Source organism: Colletotrichum aenigma (assembly GCF_013390185.1).
Source record: "Colletotrichum aenigma strain Cg56 chromosome Unknown KSG_Cg56_contig07, whole genome shotgun sequence".
Classification (NCBI taxonomy): Eukaryota; Fungi; Ascomycota; class Sordariomycetes; order Glomerellales; family Glomerellaceae; genus Colletotrichum; species Colletotrichum aenigma.
Window position 1 is genome coordinate 1,750,161 of NW_023500913.1, and position 17,142 is coordinate 1,767,302.

The following is a 17,142-nucleotide window of genomic DNA, read 5'->3' on the forward strand; positions in this document are numbered from 1 at the left end:
CACAGGCACAGGCACAGGCCACAGGACACAAGAACAGGGGTGCAAGTTGGAGAAAGAGGGGGTGAGGAGGGGAATAGCGTTTTGCTGCACCTGAGCTGCTACGGGAGGCAATTGGCAGACGGATCATGTTTCTAATTTTCGACTTGGTCGCCGTTTGGCGTTTTAGTCCCACGATACAGCTGCCGCCTGGATGCCGATGACGAGAACGAGGTGAGGTGGACGACAAGCACTCGAGTCAAATGAAGAGCCTAACCAGACATCATTCTAGACGGCAGCCATGTTTCGCCCAGCAGAACTCTTGTTTGCCTTATCTTCAACCCTGAATGAGGCCGAATTGGTGATGTGAGGCTGTTCAGGCTGGAAGATACTTGGTTACAGCGCAATGGCATGGCCTGGATGGTGCCATGTGGTCTTTTGCTGATTTCTGACGGCATGTTGAAGGCCGCTCCTACGCAAGGCACAGAGATGGCGTTTAAACAGATCAGCCAATGACAGGCCCTAATCCCCCCTTCTCCGGACAGAGCTAAAGCAGGGCCAGAACGTGAAGCAGGCTGCTGGTGGAGGAGGAGGAGGTGGTGGTGGTGATGGACATGCAAGACAGCAGCCCAAAAAGCAATGGTTGCGCCAGCAGCAACGTGAAAAAGATAGATCTCATGCAGATTTCTATGCGCAGGTGCAGCCAAGGACAGACCATGCAGCATGCAACAACGTGTATCCGTAAGGTAAGGCCCATCAAGTCCCATCCCAACCTGACCCAACCCAACTTGCAGTGCGCCGCCGCTCGGTCCGGCGACGGCAGCATTGGATGATGCTAATTCGGGCTCAATGGCACATTGGCCTGCATGCGCACAGTTTGGTCCATCTGTTGAAAGACTCCATTGTGTGTGTTGGAGGCCGAGACGGGAACACAGAGAAAACGACGAATTCCAGGAAGCGGTGCCGAGGAACAAAACAAGAGTCTTGGCCTGAGTAACCTTACTCGGACGATAAACGTTCCTGACAGGCCTTGCCGCGAAGGATGAAAAAAAAAAAAAAAAAAAAAAAAAAAAAAAAAGGAGGGAAGGACGGTCAGGACGCCCTGGCCGGCAAACGGCGCAAGAGCCATGTCTGTCTGCCTCTAAAACATCTCAAGTATGGAAAAGCGCAAGGCAAAAAAAAAAAAAGGCAACGCAGTCAGTCACCAGTGGGAGGCTGGGATGTTGTACCCCTGCTCGACTTATCTGAAGGGTAAGGTATCTTTGCTGGGAACTCCCTGCGTAGGGGTACCTTACTCAGCTTCCCGTCCACTCCGTTTTCTCATCCGTAGGTTCCTTGCCCTTCCAGGCGCGGGCTTCGACTTCCACTTCTACTTCGATGAACACTACCAACTACGTACTTCGTATCCAACGTCTGACCTCACTCGCCCACCGACCGCAAAGCCACATTCCATTCCACGATCCGTCCATACCCAATACCTACCACAGACCTCGCACTCGTCAACTTGCGGTGAGGTCGTCGTCTTCAACGCCCGTGTCATCCATCGCCCGCCCGCCAAATACGTACCTCACCCTGCCTTACCTGTGGCACGCCCTCTTTCTTGCCTTTGTGCCGGGCCATTTATTCACAAATCCAACACCAGCGCAATGGAATCGTCTTCGCCACCGACCGCAAGGTGAGCATGGCCGGGAACATCCCGTGATGGCCAAAAGCCGCTGGACGACTGACTACCTGCCCGCTCGATCCATGGCACGCAACGGTGCAGATGGCGGCTCCGATTGTAACAACGGCGACTGCAACCGCAACTGCAACCCCTCGCCTTGACCTCGCCCCTCACTGGAACCAACGCTCTCCGCCTGCAGGACAACGCAAAGCAACATGAACCTCTCGTTTTGCGCGAATCCCTTCCTCGGCCCCTCGCTTCCATGCAAGCAATTTGTCTGTCGCCAGGGCCCTTGTCTGGTTCCCCGCAGCACGTTTCCTTGCCTGCTGTCCTGTCTGCCGCAACGCACGCACAACCACCACACAACCCATCAGGCACATCGCAGCCATCTGACGAGACACGACATCATGACAGCTCGTGCTGTCTGTCCTGCAGAGTCTGTCCGGATACACACATCAGAGGCTGTACCGCGCTTGTCCTGCAATGCAGTGAAGCGGCATGCATTGGGCTGTCTACTACGCCCGCCCATTGCCAATTCCGGTGTTGCAAAACCCGAGAACAATGACACCAAAGCTAGAGACCAACCACTGAATTTCCCTCGATGCTTTCTTTACACCCAGGCTATGGCGAACTGGACGTCGCGATCGCTTCAGGAACTCAATTGCGAAGCTGTGCAGTACCTAGACTTGTGAACGGTCAACTATCGCGCCGGTCGCTACTCGACTTGGGGCGCCTAACTCAAGTAGCCTGGGTCCCCCACGTCTTGTTCCCGAAGCGGTGAGCGAGTCAAGGAAGGGCTGGCACACACCAGACGACACTACGAATAGACGCCAGCCATACACACCACACACGAACCCGCCCGAGGGCTGGGTCTGGGCTCGGGAGCTGCCCTGGAACGGGATGGGATGGCATGGCCTAGCAGCCATGTCTACAAGCGTCGTGGTGTGGACGTTGATTGTGTGTGTGTGCGTGTGTGTGTAGCTTGCGACCGTTTCGCTGCGCCGGCTCGATGGATTTCCGACTCGTTTTTAGCATCAGTATGCTTGATCCTGTCAGCAAGCCTCGATAACCGTTCGGTTTCCCTCCGTCACCACCAGCGCCAGCACCGGCACGACCTCACTGTTAGGCGAGGGGGACAGAGAGACGACGGGCAAAGAAAAAGCAAAAAACAACGCATCGCGGGGAAATCAGCACATCGCTGCACGGCGCCACTCTGAGAGGCGCAACGCAGCATGTATGCAGTCCAATTAGACATGCCGTCCTCGCCCCAAGGAGCTGCGCTGAAACAACTCTCCGCTCCTCGGCGTGGTGGTAACTGATTGGCCGCGCTTCAACGCTATCAGGTCTCTCATCGGGTCTCATGCAAGGGGCATGGCAGATGGGCCATCTATCAACCACGACACTGGACTACCAAACTGAGTCTGGCCTGGGGAGTTCACAGTCGGGCCCCGACTTGGAGTCCTCACGAGTTGCGAATCCCGGCCAGAACCGGACAACATCTCAATCGAGCAATAGTCCGGTCCCACGACGCGCACACTTCCTCCACCATGGATCGTCTTGAACTTGATAGTTCGCAAGCAAGCCCGGCGTGGCGTACCAGGGCAAGCCAGAAGTCGGGTCGGTAGATGGACTAACGAATGAAGATGGAGATGATGACCGCTAGCTAATCTGTCACTTGCTTTCTCTGGTCTTGCACTGCAGACCACCGAGTTGCCAATCTGGGCTGAAGCTGGCGATGGCAAAGCCGGGAAGATGCGACCATGACCACTGTCGATACCTGGGCGCTGGCGGTTGATAGTGTGCGCGACATGCGGCACTGTGACCGTGCTGGTAAAGTCTCCGGCACACGTACAGTGCGTATCAGCCCGAAGCACAAGGATCGGAAGCTTCCCGCTGAGTCTCGGAGTATTATCCTCGAGGAGAATTATGAAGATCGATCCCGAACTGAGCTAAGCGACTTGTTGCGCGACCCAGGGCCGGTCCATCTTTGCACTCTGGCAAGCGACCAAGGAAAGCGAGGACCATCTCGTTTGTCTGTTCTGTTTCGGTTCAGTTCGAGCTGCCCACGGGTACAAACGGAACGGTTCGATGGCCGTCTGCCTTTGTGTGGTTCTGAAGGCTCATCACAATCAAGGAATAACCAGCTGATGGCAGCGGCAGCAGCGGTCAGATGCTCCTTTCTCAGACTTGTCTCCAAGGTGGTTTCTTTTTTCGCCGCCCCGTCGTCAGTTCTCGTTCGTTACGTCGAGGCCTATTGTCTTAGCTCTGAATCCCCGGGCAGTCCTCTCATCTCATGCCTTCTTTACCCCTGGTACCTTGCATACCACATGCATCGCGCACTGACTGACGCTTAAGTCGAGGGTCTATCCATGATACCCTCCCCCACTGGGCTCGTCTCCCGCACCGAGATCAAACAAGTGGATTGGCTGGTTTTGTGCCGTTGAAGCTGGCTTGCAGCGAATTTTCTTTTGCAAAAGGTCTCACCAGTACCTGCTTTTCGATCTGCGCTCACGAGAAGACGAATGCCATGGACTTGTCGAGCTGGGAGGAACAAGTCTGCTGAAACTATCGCACACTAGCACACACATACGCTGCTGAAGATGGGGGAGAAGGGACAGGTGATCAGTTCGTTAAAACGATTCAACGTCGAAGGAAGACGCCACCGAGCACATCGGAGAGATGGACCAAGCCACAATTGGAGCCGGCCAGCGGTAACCGGTGCGCTACACGACACTAGAAGCGGTAGGAGCCCCTCACCACGAAAGCCTTGGGTACGGTGAACGGTGAGCGTTAAAGACATGGCTCCCTAGGTACCTAGGCGGGTGCGTGCGCACTGATGCGTCCGCTCAAGGTCACCGTTGGAAGACAACTTCTGTCACCTAGGTTGTTCGGCCGAAACCTCGTCGATGGATTCACTCTCAGTCGAGGTTCCATGAGATATCATGAGAGCCTACGGGCCGTCCTCCCTTCAGCTCAAGTCTGGTCAGACCGAAGCCGGTCTTCGTACTTGCCTCCCGGTTTAGTCTGGTCCTTCAGAGCCTTGCTGAGTTGCCTCACAGCAGACCAGACACCGGCCAACAGGAGGGTTTCGAGTACATGACAATCCACCATCACGACTGGTCGATTTGGCGCCTGGTGTCACCTCGCCCACGCTAGCCAAGGGATTTTCCCCTCCTCCCGCGACAAGGCCGTTCACGGATAACCTCCTTGCCTCAATCAGCCCTGGAAAATTATCGATAAACCAAACACGCCATCGATAGCAAGTGCCCTGCCCCTCCCCTCATTCCTGGCGACCCCCTCTGGCCGTCAAGTTTCATCCAGAGGACCTCACATCCATCAACATGTGCCTCACTGCCCCTCCCGCGCGCGCGGCGAGCTCCATGCTGGGCCTTCCTGCCTGGGACCAGTACAAATCCTTCTGTGCGCTGTAACGATAGCGGCGCATCGGATCACCACCACCCGAGCAAACGAATGCTACCCGGCCATGGCAGCCAAATCCACTCCTGAGCTCTTCATACGCAGTGGACTTGTGCATATGTCAGATGTCCGCCCGCGCCGTCAGGCACACTCCAAATACCTAATTACCATGGGGACCCTACGTTGAAACCGGTGTCCACCTCCAGCCGAGCGAGTGAGTATTCGAGGCACTTGCAAATTTGTTGTGTTGCGGCAGAGTGCGGAGATCCCGTTGTCAGTCCCATCGTAAATAGCCCCCAATACCTGGTCCGTCGCTGTCGTCACATCATGGCTCACCCATGCTCGGATCGACGCTCCTCGCTTGATTGATTGTTCTGTTCTCTGCCCTGTGGACCCCGTGCCGACTTCGTGTTCCCCGATCCACAGACACGCCGTGAAAGAATCGCTCTCGGGCTGTCAAGTACTGGGAACGGCCCCGTTGCTTGCTGCCTCTTCTAGCGGCTTTTCTGAAGCAATCTGCTGACCATTTTGCGGCTTGGGCAAGTGGAGGGTCAGACTCATGGTGTGCAGTAACTCCAATTCACCGCTCTTTCACCGGGAATCGATTCGCTGTCATCGTCACAGGCTCCGTCTGGCTTCCTCGCTCCCTGCATTAGGTTCCCCTCGTTCGGCCATCATGATCATCCATGGTCCAGCCCGGCAAAGAGGATGCGCACTGCAAGTTACTGCAAGGCACCGAGCAGTCACCATTTTTTTTTTTTTCCCCCTGCTGACGACAGCGCCAGCAAGACTATTTCGTGACAATTGTGAGGCCTGGAGTCACCCCTCCAACCCTCTCCATGCGCACGCAACGCAATGACTTGCAGCACATGCAGACGCGCAGGGGTAGAGTGCATGGCGAACGGCGTCCGCTCCCCCAGCGGCGTCCATTATGCTTTGCATCAATACTCCTTACAGATCGACATATACCTCGTGCTCTTGAACCAACACATATACCGGTTGTTTGAATTCTAATAGATGAGGTATCTTCTTCCTTACTTCGCCGCCTTGTATCACAAACGTGGATGCTGTTAGTTCAACAGTGCCCTTCACCGCCTCATCATCTGTGCTCATGGCGCTTTCTACGACAATGACCGCCACCCGTCGACAGAACTGACGCCAGCAACGACAACGGCGTGGCCCACGGACAGGCAGGCGCACTTTCAATCGCGTCGAACCAAACTACGGGCTACCGCCAGCTACCGCCGGGATGGTAGCGAGACCGGTGTTTCTAATCTGGCCACCGGCTGGAACTCGAACATTGCTTGCTTCTAGCTTCCGGCCGGTCGTACTCACGCAGTGGCTTGCTCTGACAGCGCACATCACACTGCCTGCTATTTTTGATCAAAACTTCGCTCGTGCACCCGTGTTGATTTAATCGTTCTCACCACACAAAATTCCATAGCCAGATCTGTCGCTCTCTTCCGTGCTCACCGTCTGCTGTGAACCACAAAAGGCTCGACCTCGACCGTGCACTCCGCGATCGAACGGAACGGCCAATGCGACCCGTTGATTCGCCGGGGAGGTGCCCTTACCGCCGGTGAGAAGTCTTTGTCTCGGTACGGAAGCTCTCCACGTGTCTCTCCGACTTTCAACCAACATCCCGGGCAGGCTAAGGCGCGGGCGCTTGCGAAGGGCAGGCGATCTAACGCAGATGGGTCCCATGAGATGCGTTGTCTCAGTGCGACTTATGTGCGCAACGACGAGCGACAAAGTGAGGGCATCATGACTCGAACTGCCCTGGATTTAGAAATGATGTGTTGTTCCTGCATATGACTCGGATCGCCAAGTAGGACGGGATACTCCTGGCTCTTTGTCTTTTTTTCTTTTTCTTTCGCAAAGCCAGGAACAAGGTTGTGATGTGGGGAACATCAGATGCTTGCAGATGGTAGAGTGGAATTCAAAACGCGGGCTGAAAAGATGTCATCTGGACTAGCCTTTCCGTGTTTCTGGCAAGTAAGTGGCTGGCTTGACCAAACCTCCGCGGTATCCAAACCAATTTTTTCCGGATGTCACATTGTCAAGAGGCGATGACACCTATAATGGAATCTAACATTTGGCTGCACACTTAATACGGCGTTTTAATGTTTGATATTTGCCATCGCAACAGACAAAGCTACCGAACCGGCGGCACCTACGTCTGAGAGTTCACCCTCCTTCTATCCAGATCTCGGGTGTAGTCCAAGCCGATCACCGGCTCTTGGAGGCATCGTGGACTTTTGTCCCGACTTCAGTCAATCCGCAGAGCGCACGGTAGTTGAAGGTTGATGATCTCAAGCCAAACTGTCCATGTTTGAATGTAGATTAACGCAGTGATACTCATATGTCACGTTTCCCGCCGGGCTGGGGGCGGAAAATCACTAGAGGAATCTGACGTCAACTCTTTCACCCTCCCAAGCACAACGAGCTCATGGAAGAAATCCGCTTTCCTCGTATCAAATGCCAGAGTCACGGTTGCGGAAACCACGCTCCGCAATAGGTGCTTCGGAAGCTTGTCATCAGTATGACTATATATTGAGGTATCGCGGAGCTCGCCGTTGATTCCCGAAGATGAGAAAAGTGTCTTCGATGTCGGGGGGGAAAAAAAAAAAGAAATGACTCGATACTGTGATGATCGCGCCTGGTAATGTTTCGATGTACGAAGAAGGAAAAACACAAATACCCTACAGACCCAACTTGCCCGGGATGCAAGTGTCCGAGGTGTGGCCAATGGCGAGGTCTCGCGGACGCCCGTTATGAATCAAGATGTCAGTAACATTCTCGACGGCAGCTTGAGCGAACGGTAAAGGGGAGTGTTGCCGGCGGGTCGGCCCCGCGGCTTTCCTGCTCCCAGGCTTGCTCGATCCCTGGTTGCGCCCAAGATAATTCCGAGCAAACAAATCGTCGAGTTCGTCCATATGTCGTTTTGGTGGACGAAACCAGATGGCTAAGCTTCCAATCCACCTTCTCGTTTTCGTTAAGTTTATTGACGGAAGCCAAAGATCCCGCCTCCATGCTGCTGTTGACTTTTGTTTTTGTTCCTCCCCAACTTAGCACCCAGCTACGTCGTCCGTCCGAGAAAATCCCTGCTACGGAACCGTCCACAAAATGATCCCTCGCTGACTCTTTTGCGCCTGGGCCACCGCCCAAACGTGAAATCAATGCTTTGTGAACTTCAGCCAAAGCCGCTTGCTTTTTTTTTTGGCTCCGCAAAGTAAAGACGACGTCTGGTTCAACTTGACAGTTCGAAACACTGGTCTCGCCGTGCCATCCTTCTTTGGCGTTTCATATCCAGCGGCGCAGCTCCTCACTGTGGTGGTCTGCTTAGGCGTGTCGTCCTGTCGTCTCAAGATTTTCCTCGATCTGGGAGTACAAAAAGACCTTGCACAGCTGACGATGCGGTGATGGCTGCGCCCACAGAGGATCGGCTAGTCAACGGCTGAAGATCCGGGGCCGACATATGACGTCTCATGGGCGTCTAAATGTCACCGCCTCGGCTTGTCTGCTATCGACTGCCGACATTTCCAGGGTTTAGGTTGCGTTTCTGATCACATGGCTATTCCAATAGCATCCATCAGTCCAGCTCAAATTGACCTGTTGAGCAGTGACAATGCCTGTGATATTCTTGTCATGAACGATAAGATTGTGCACATATTGCTCTACGGCAACTGAACGGGTTATGATGGATAATCTCAGGAACATGTGTAAGGAACACCCCGCCACTCATGATTACTGTGATTTATGCAAAGAGGAGGCCGTCGCGGACGGGAGCCATGGTGGAATGGCTCGGGCGAAAAAGAGACAAAGGGCATCCCCGCCCATCTGAGGAGGGGAAAGAACGGGAACGTGTAGACAAGTTCAGAGACATGACTATAATAGAAGGAACTTTATTAAATCTCAAGGCAGAACCAAGCTGACCTGTTCTATCAGGCATGCGTTTCTTGGCAACGTATATACATGCCTGTCTCGTAGAGGCGTCAGAGCCCGCGAATCTAAGATCACAACACGTCTGCGAAAACCTTGAAGAAGCCCGAGATTTGAGACACAACAAGGCGTGTTCTCGAACAGTCAAACCTGGAGAGGTGAATGATGAGGTGATTCGTAAACGGTGGCGAGCTCTGGGGATGCCGACGACGAAGCATGGGAAAAAGGCGTATGAAACCTTCCCACTTCTCTTCGTAAGATGTGATGAAAAGACAACAATCTTGGAACTATCATGTCGCCATTATACTACAGTATGCCCTAGGGAGCAGTAAATCTTCAAACTATCGAGGGCACCACCAGCTCGCCATCAGCGGGGGGGGGGGGGGGGGGGGGGGGGGAGTCACCGGCTCCGAGTCCAAGGCCCAGATGACCCGGCCGAGAGTGGGACACTCTGCCCCTTGCGATTGAAAGTACCCGTCGTCAAATCATCGTGTCATAGTGGCTGCGAGAGTCTATTCCTGTCCTTCTGCATGCATATGCTTCATGTGTGGGCGGCAGAGGTTGGGGAAGAACAGACCATGTGAGAATAGGAAGGGGCTCGAGCTTTACATTTCTGCACGATCCAGTTCTCTTTTTTGCGAAGATGTTTTGCCCTCGAGACAGGTATGAGGGGGGAAAACACCGTGTTTGTTCAACCCTCGGTATGGGTCTTGGTCGTTTCACCTGTCCATGAGATGAGGAAGGTCCAAGATGTGGATTCCGGTTTGACAGATACAAAGCTCCAAACGCCGAGAAAAATAGATTGACGGGTTGATGGGAAACCTCGGGCGGGCAACTCATCCCGAGCAGAGTGTTTTAGGGCTGGACCGGGGGCGTCGTGATGGCTGTGCGGGCTGGGATGCAGGCGAATGTGGACAGAGAGAGGCACATACACGACTATCCAAGTCAATTGCCTAGGCTGTTAAACGGGATGTGTTTCTCGGGATGATTGGTTTACCGACCTAAAGCTTTGCCCCCGCCCATGGGTTCTGATTCAGCTGTCTGAGATGCGTGGGCTGTGTTAGTCAGAAGATGGTTACGGATGTCGTGTCACAGGTCCGGCGATGCGTCGGCTCTATCGGCCCCGAGCCGTGGGATAGAATGAATCATTGACACGTCGGAAGCCGGTTGAGTTTTGGTCATGGATCATTGCGAGTCTGGCAAGCGCGACAGGTGTCACTCAGCCAAGGCCATGTGAAGTTCGACAACTAGCTCTGCTGGCATCCTTCAACGCCAGGCCGGCTAAGGCTGATGAGCATCAAGTAGGAATCTTTCGACGGGCTCAACCGCCACAGACTTATGGATATCGCGCCAAGTCGTCCAAGAAGGCCGTGTAAACAAGGAGTGTTCGGCTGCTGGAACCGACGGAGGTGTGCCGAATGAGCGATTCATGCGGCGAGCCCCTCTTCACGTCCCTAGACGGAGCTAGAGAAGGCGCGATGAGGAAGCAGAGGATGAGGAAGTAATTCGCGTCGCCCGGATGCAGTGTAATACCGGGAACACAATGAACAGACTGTCCTGCACAAGTACAGAGACCCATCTGCTCTGGAAGAGAAATATTGGTTAACCGGTTGGCAAGATGTCCCCCTTAGAGACGTATCAGCGGCTAAACTGAAAAGAACAGATACTACACTTGATCTTAGCCTGAGGCTAAAGAAGCTGGTGAAGAAGAAAAGAAGAGTTTCGGAAGATGAGAGGGATAAGTCACAGACTTATATATATTTGGGACAGGGACAGTTGAGGCCTTATCATGAGCATTCTTGAGGCCAATCTCTTATGCAGCCAAGTACTGAGGCCAAATCGAAGGCAAACCCGAACAAGAGGCATTGAGAGCGCATAATTCAGATTATAAAGATTGAAAGTAGCTGCGACTTATGCGATCAAGGTATCAAGGCAATTGCGGCTCCAGAGATGCCCAAGTGTGTTTGGGATTCTCTGTAAACTGAGAATGGGCCAATGCGTGACTTGAAAAGATGTCGCTATATGAAAAGTAAATCATTCAAGAGGTGTTCAAGGTCTAGAACCTACGACCGTCCGGCATTAAGAACTGGCCTTTGCCATTGCTGTATGTGGAATACAGGCACATCGTGAAGTGGTCGTCGCTGTTGTTAGTGTTGATGACGAGGTGGGGTTCTTCGTGCCCCTCCATTTTAGCCCCGGCCGCTTCCCGCGCTCCACACGGGCCACAAACGCGCTGGAGATGCACTGTAATTAATACCTTTGCGACGCGTGACGCCACACACACATTCCCGCCCGGGGCTGGCGCAATCATTTTCTCTGTGCTTGTCCGTCCGCCCCATGTCATTCTCGTAAGGTACACAATTAATCTGCTCGCGCTGCAAATTCACTTACTCCACGATCCGTCAGGCGTACAGAACTCTGCTTAAGTTCAATGTCTTTTTAAAGAGCACTTTTTCAAAAGTTTATTATCTCAATACCCCTTCCATGAATTCATGTCTTCCTCCAAGCTGTTCCCGCCCTCAGCCGCGTCGCGTCAAAGATCGGGAATCCTCACACCCAGTTCCGATGGCTCTTTGAACTCCAAGCATGGAACCACGCCGCAGCCCAAGCCAAGTGTGCAGAGGAAGCGTAGTGCCTCTCATGCAATGGGCGACTTGCTCAAGGCCACCATTGCTATAAAGGCAAGTTGCAGTCTGCGTGGGTTGCGTATCGTCGCGTCGTGTAAATGGCTGACTGTCGCGTGTAGGCGCACCCGTCGAGCATGACGTCGAAGCCATGTACCTTGCAACCGCTTATGCTGCTTCCTCGCGAATATCTCCCTCTATCATGCCTCAACTTTAGCGCACCCCATGGCGAATTGCCTCCCAGCCAATTTTACGAGTCACATATCAAGATCCTTGACCTCGAAGACCGAGTCGCCGACAGACCGAGCCTACTGATTGCACGAAACGATGCATCCAAAGCCCTCTACGCGATTGAACGCGCTGCCACTGCTGGAAATGCGTTGTACGCGATTTTCAAGCTCAGTTCACGGGCGGACCTATTGGCGCTGGCCGAGAACGCAACTGTAACAGGAAAACACATCGCGCACATGCGGCAGGCAGAGGAGGCGCGGCAGACCCAGTTGCTCCAGGCACAACATGAGCTGCCGACTACGACTCCCGGGATACACAAAGGGCATAAAGAGAAGAGGATGGCGATCGAGGCGCTGCAGTCAATTGTGCGCAAGAGAGGCCGCTCGCAGTCCGTGTCGACCTTTGACGAAGCTACGAGGGCGGAGAAGAGGACCAGGTCCGATGACGACAATGCCTCGCGGCCGCAGACGCCCAGCGTTCTGAACCCAAGCATGATTCCAGTCCAGATGGTGGAGACGAAGCCGGAGCCTGCCGAGTGGATTGGGACACACCTGGACGCTGTCGAAGCGATCCCGCAGCCGGTTAGGGAGCTCAACGCCACGCAGACGGCCGGCGAGATCATGGAGAACGTCAGGACGCAATACATGGAAGCACTTTACAAGTCGATGGTAGGCGAAGTCCTTGGACGCCACTCGACGGATACATTGCTGACCTGCCACAGGGATCTCTGGCGTATTTTGCAAAGGGGCCGTTATCTCGAGCGCGTGCCGCATTCCATCTCGACTGCGACGGTACCATGAATATGAACGACCTCATAGACTTTCTCAAGAGTCTGGTCATGACTACGGTTCAAATTGACAAGAAGTACCGTGAGACAGTACCTGAAATAATTTCCAAGATGAAGACCCACGTCGACAGCTCTGATGAAGGAGGCAAGTCCAAGAAAAGAAGAACCAAAAAGATGAAACTGGGCAAAGACGGCATGTACCCTGGCGAGGATGACCACGTCCGCAAGTGGTGGGACTCGAGCAAACCGGAGCTTCAAAACGACGATGCAACCATTACTCCGGCTCAGATCAAGTCTCATGTTTCCCTTCTCAGGACCCGTGAGACGCAGCTGCAAATGATCCTTATTCTTGAGATCCTTGCCTTGGAACCGCTGCGAGCAGCTGACGGAGAGGGAGAGAGTCAGTTACCAGGCTTGCCGATGGAGGAGGCCGAGAACGCTCCTGAGGCGCAGCCCAAGAAGCGCAGCAAGCATAACTTCCTCGTGCTGGCCGATGTTCACGCCGACCGCTTGTGCATCTGGCAGTCGACAGCCTCTGATGACACGAGACTTCTTGAGGATTCTCAGGTGTCTGTGGCTGCTGACGGCGCACCGGCTCAGAAGGCGTCCGCTGATCCGTTAAAGGACTTCTGTACCGATATCATTATGCCCTTGTAAGTACTCGTGGAACAGCATCACCGATTGCTATGCTAACGCCCGTAGCTTCGCGGCCCGACTGCCTGGTATTTGTGACTCGATCAATCGCAAGCTTGGTGGCCCCATCATTATAGCTCCACCAAAACCCAAGACAAAGCCCTCATCCAGCAAGTCGGATGCGAAGCCTGGTGCAGCTGCGAAGCGGCCAACTCTGAAGGCTGCGTCGAAGAATATCGAGAAGGCCTTGTTCAAAGAACAGTCTCGTCGTAGCGTTTCCAGGGGCCCTAGCAATGCGATTGCGTTGTTGAGATCCGCAACCGCAGCCAATCTCCCGGGACTCAAGCGCGAGAATAGCGACATTGATCGACGGCCCTCAGTCGAAAGGATTGGCCTACTTTCTAGGAGTAACAGCTTGACCGCCTTGGATGATGCCAAGGCACAAAAGAAGGCTATGGTGGAGGCCGAGCTCAAGGATGCCATCACAGCTCTCAGAAAGCCCAACCGTGAGCTAGCGGGCAAGGCCATAGTGGAGGACGCAGAGAAACGAACCTCGGGTGGTTTGTCTTCGATTAAGAGTACGCTCTGTCCTCTGCTAGCTGATTCTCTACACTGCTGACTCTTCCCAGAGTCCAAGAAACCGACAAGACATCCTCTATTTGATACAGTTCAGGTTAAGGTTACACCAGCGAATCACCGCTTCCGAGATGCCTTGGCGGAATCGAAAAATGCTAGTAATATGTCGATACCGATGTCGAGCATTCCCCCCTCTAGCGCGTCGAGAATTCCCTCGACTGGGCCGCGAAGAGGTCATATCAATGTTTTGGGCAGCACACCGTCTTCGGCCATTCAGGCCACACCAGTCAAGCGTGGTGGCATATTTGCAGGACCTTCGCGTGATGATGAGTACGCCATTCCGCCCTCATCGCCGCTGATGATGAGGAAGCCTGCGAGGTCTCAACATTTGAGCGTGCCCGCCAGTGTGATTCGTGAGCGGCCTGATCCAGTACGATCGCAGTCGCCGGACGTTGGCCTGCCGGCGACGCCATGCAAACAAAGAACCAGAGATGTAATAGGCGATGAGGTGGCGGCGACTCCAATGGCCAATGCAGCGACGACTATCCCGCCACCATCGCCGCCGCCGCAAGAGAAGCCGAAGTCGATATACGAAAGACTAGGATGGGATGATGACTTTGACGACTTGTTATGATTTGCATTTGCATTTGCATTCTTAGGCGTGTATGAAATTATCAGGCAAACAGATACCAAGTGGGTTTGAAACTTTTTGCCAGGTCGTGGATGGAATGGGAAAGAAAGATGGATCGGATCAGCTTGACGAACAAACATGACATACCATAGCATCACTTGGAGCCAAGGATTTTGCATTCGGGTAGCATTGCATTGCATTTCCCCCGAGAGGATGGCACGTAGCAATCATCGGGGTTAGATTAGGGTTAAAAGGAAAACGGATTCGCTGCTCTCAATCGAAAATGCCCGTTCCTCGTCTGGTTATACCGTCTTTTGTTCCTCCGGTCGCTTCTCTACGAACATGATGGGCAGATCTCTCACGTCTACGTGCTCTTGAGACCCAAGGTCAATGACCCTGACGGCTTCAATGCCCACGATGCCCTCCTTCAGGGGTAAGAACTTGATCTCCACGACGTGGCATGCGCCAGGAGCGAGAGGGCCAACACGAGAGTCGGCGGTCAGGCAAACAACCTCTGTCGATTCGACGACGGAGTTCCGCTGCATCGCGTGAAGTACGTTCTCGTCAAGCACCGCGTCGGCGAGCTCCTTGGCATCGGATGCCGTCTTGCCCCGACCGCTGGTTGAGGGCGGGCGCATGAGTCGTACCTCGTTGCGTCTGCGCTTCGGGATCGCGACGAGCGCCAGCTTTCGTGGAGGGGCCGCCGGGACGTTGGCCTTCTCTGCGCTACGGTTTACAACGAAGACCGTCCATGAGAAGACCTCGCCAGTGTAAATGGGACCTTCAGGACCGCAAAAGGTCATGGTGATGCCCAGCTCCGGCAGAGGTGCTTCGATTGAGCGTGTCGCTGCTTCGAGAGACGGGAGGGAGTCGGGTCTGCTAACTGCCGGTGCGACCAGGGACTGCGCCGCCTCTATTCCGTTGATGGAGAGCTGGGAAGGCCGGTGTGAACGCTGGATGGGCTGCATCGGTTGCATTGCCGCGTTGAAGCCTGGGTTAACGGGGAGGGTGAAATCGAGGGTTGTGGACCACTTCATGGTTAGGCGGGGAGTACAGAGGCCAGGTTGTCTCTGGACGATGGCCTCGATGTGAATGTCGAGATCGCGGCTTGGGTTCTTGGATGACGGAAGATCGAGCTGCTGTGGTGGCGAGAGGCGGTAGAGGAAGGTTACGTGGTCGTGTGGCACGCAAGACATGGGAAGAGAAAGACCAGAGGTGTCTGAAGCATTGAGGTCCTCGACCATGCCGCCATCTGCGACCGAGAGGCGAATGCTTGTCAGCTCGACGGGGCAGTCGAAGTAAGATGTGAAGTCAACTTCGAGGAGGGCGATGAGTGCTGGAGAAGTGGGCATTGTGTTTGGACGGGAGAATCGCACGCGAGTATGAACTGCCGGGAAGATGCGCACACGAACGCTGTTGAGGGCGCGAAGGGGTTGCGTCTGGTCCTTGGGCTGAGTGACTGGGGCAACTCGGGAGACGCGCAGGGCTGAAAGTCGTGGAACGACGCCGCCCAAGCCCGGATCACTGCTGAATGGTTCCAGGAGATTGAGACCCGAAGGTACTCCGGACTGAAGATACGCACCGCCATTCTTGCGGCCTGCTGTGCGTTCCGGCGTGGAGGTCCCCGGCGCGGCTGTCGAGGCGGGCTTGAGGCCGGCGGAGGCGCTGAACACCGCAAAGGGGCCCTGGAGGCGGATACGAGGGCGAGATAGGAAGACAGGGAGCTTCCAGACGGCGTAGATATGCAATGGCCTGTTTCTGGCCTCTGCTTTGTTATCGGTCTCGGTCTCGTCCTTGCTACTGTTCTCGCTTCCCTCGTCAGGTTCATCAACGACGATGAACGGATCCGAAGTGTCCTCGATTGTGCCTTGGAAAATGATGTCTGTCGACGGGTGGTCCCGATCTGCGGCGTGACTGTTGACGATTTGGGTTTCGAGTGAGATGGCTAGCCGATTGAAGTGAGATCGCAATGTCTTTTCGTCGACAAGAGGTGCCCTAAGCACGAGAAGCACATCGACCGTTTCGTCTTGAACAAGTTATTATTCCAAGTCCTTTGAAGTCTGTAAAAAGAGAAACACACCGAAAAAGAGATTTTCCCTTCGCTCAATGGAGTCAAATAGAGCTTGGGTGTCGTCAACGTCCTTGAAAGCTTCCTCCAGATTCAAATTGGTTGCCTTAGGAATGATGTATGTGAGAAAGGCGTTTTCGATGAATTCTTCCACCTCGGGAGGCTCTCGCCTGTGTTCATTCGTAGCCATGCCGGGCTACCTTGTGTGCTGTGAGACGTAGCTTCTCATGCTCAATCGTGGAATGTTGGTGAGGGTCAGTTTCACAACTGTGTCCGCATAAAGAGGTATAGGAGACGCCCGGACAGGCTGCTTAGTCAAGCTCAGGTGTTGAACGGCAGTAGCTTCACGATTTACTTCTTACGATTAGAAGAGAGACAGTCGGTTGAGGTGTTGCCTCGCAAGTATCGTTGCAGTGCGGTAAAGGGTCTCGGTGAAAGCTCCGATGTATCGAGGTGAGGTGTTGGCAGCCGGTCTCATTGAGAGCGTTGATTGGCTCTGAATGGGATTGGAGGTCCCCTGTTTGGCTTACCTCAGCGGGGACACGGAGCATGCTGGCGGGCAGTGGATCCCTCACCCTCCAAGCTACCCCAGTC

At 54.2% G+C, this 17,142-nt stretch overlaps 2 protein-coding genes across 2 annotated transcripts; one reads left to right on the forward strand and one right to left on the reverse strand.

Moving 5' to 3' along the window:
- Positions 1–11,792: 11,792 nt before the first annotated feature.
- CGCA056_v010735 (uncharacterized protein) lies at positions 11,793–14,483 on the forward strand (the record flags this gene model as incomplete). The annotated part of the gene is made up of 4 exons (XM_037325982.1): positions 11,793–12,521; positions 12,575–13,293; positions 13,343–13,851; positions 13,903–14,483. 4 exons carry the CDS (start codon positions 11,793–11,795, stop codon positions 14,481–14,483), a joined length of 2,538 nt encoding a protein of 845 aa, XP_037175292.1.
- Positions 14,484–14,782: 299 nt separating this feature from the next.
- Positions 14,783–16,738, reverse strand: CGCA056_v010736 (uncharacterized protein; the record flags this gene model as incomplete). The annotated part of the gene is made up of 2 exons (XM_037325983.1): positions 14,783–16,506; positions 16,561–16,738. The coding sequence occupies 2 exons, from the start codon at positions 16,736–16,738 to the stop codon at positions 14,783–14,785; spliced, it is 1,902 nt and encodes a 633-aa protein (XP_037175293.1).
- Between the last annotated feature and the right edge of the window lie 404 nt (positions 16,739–17,142).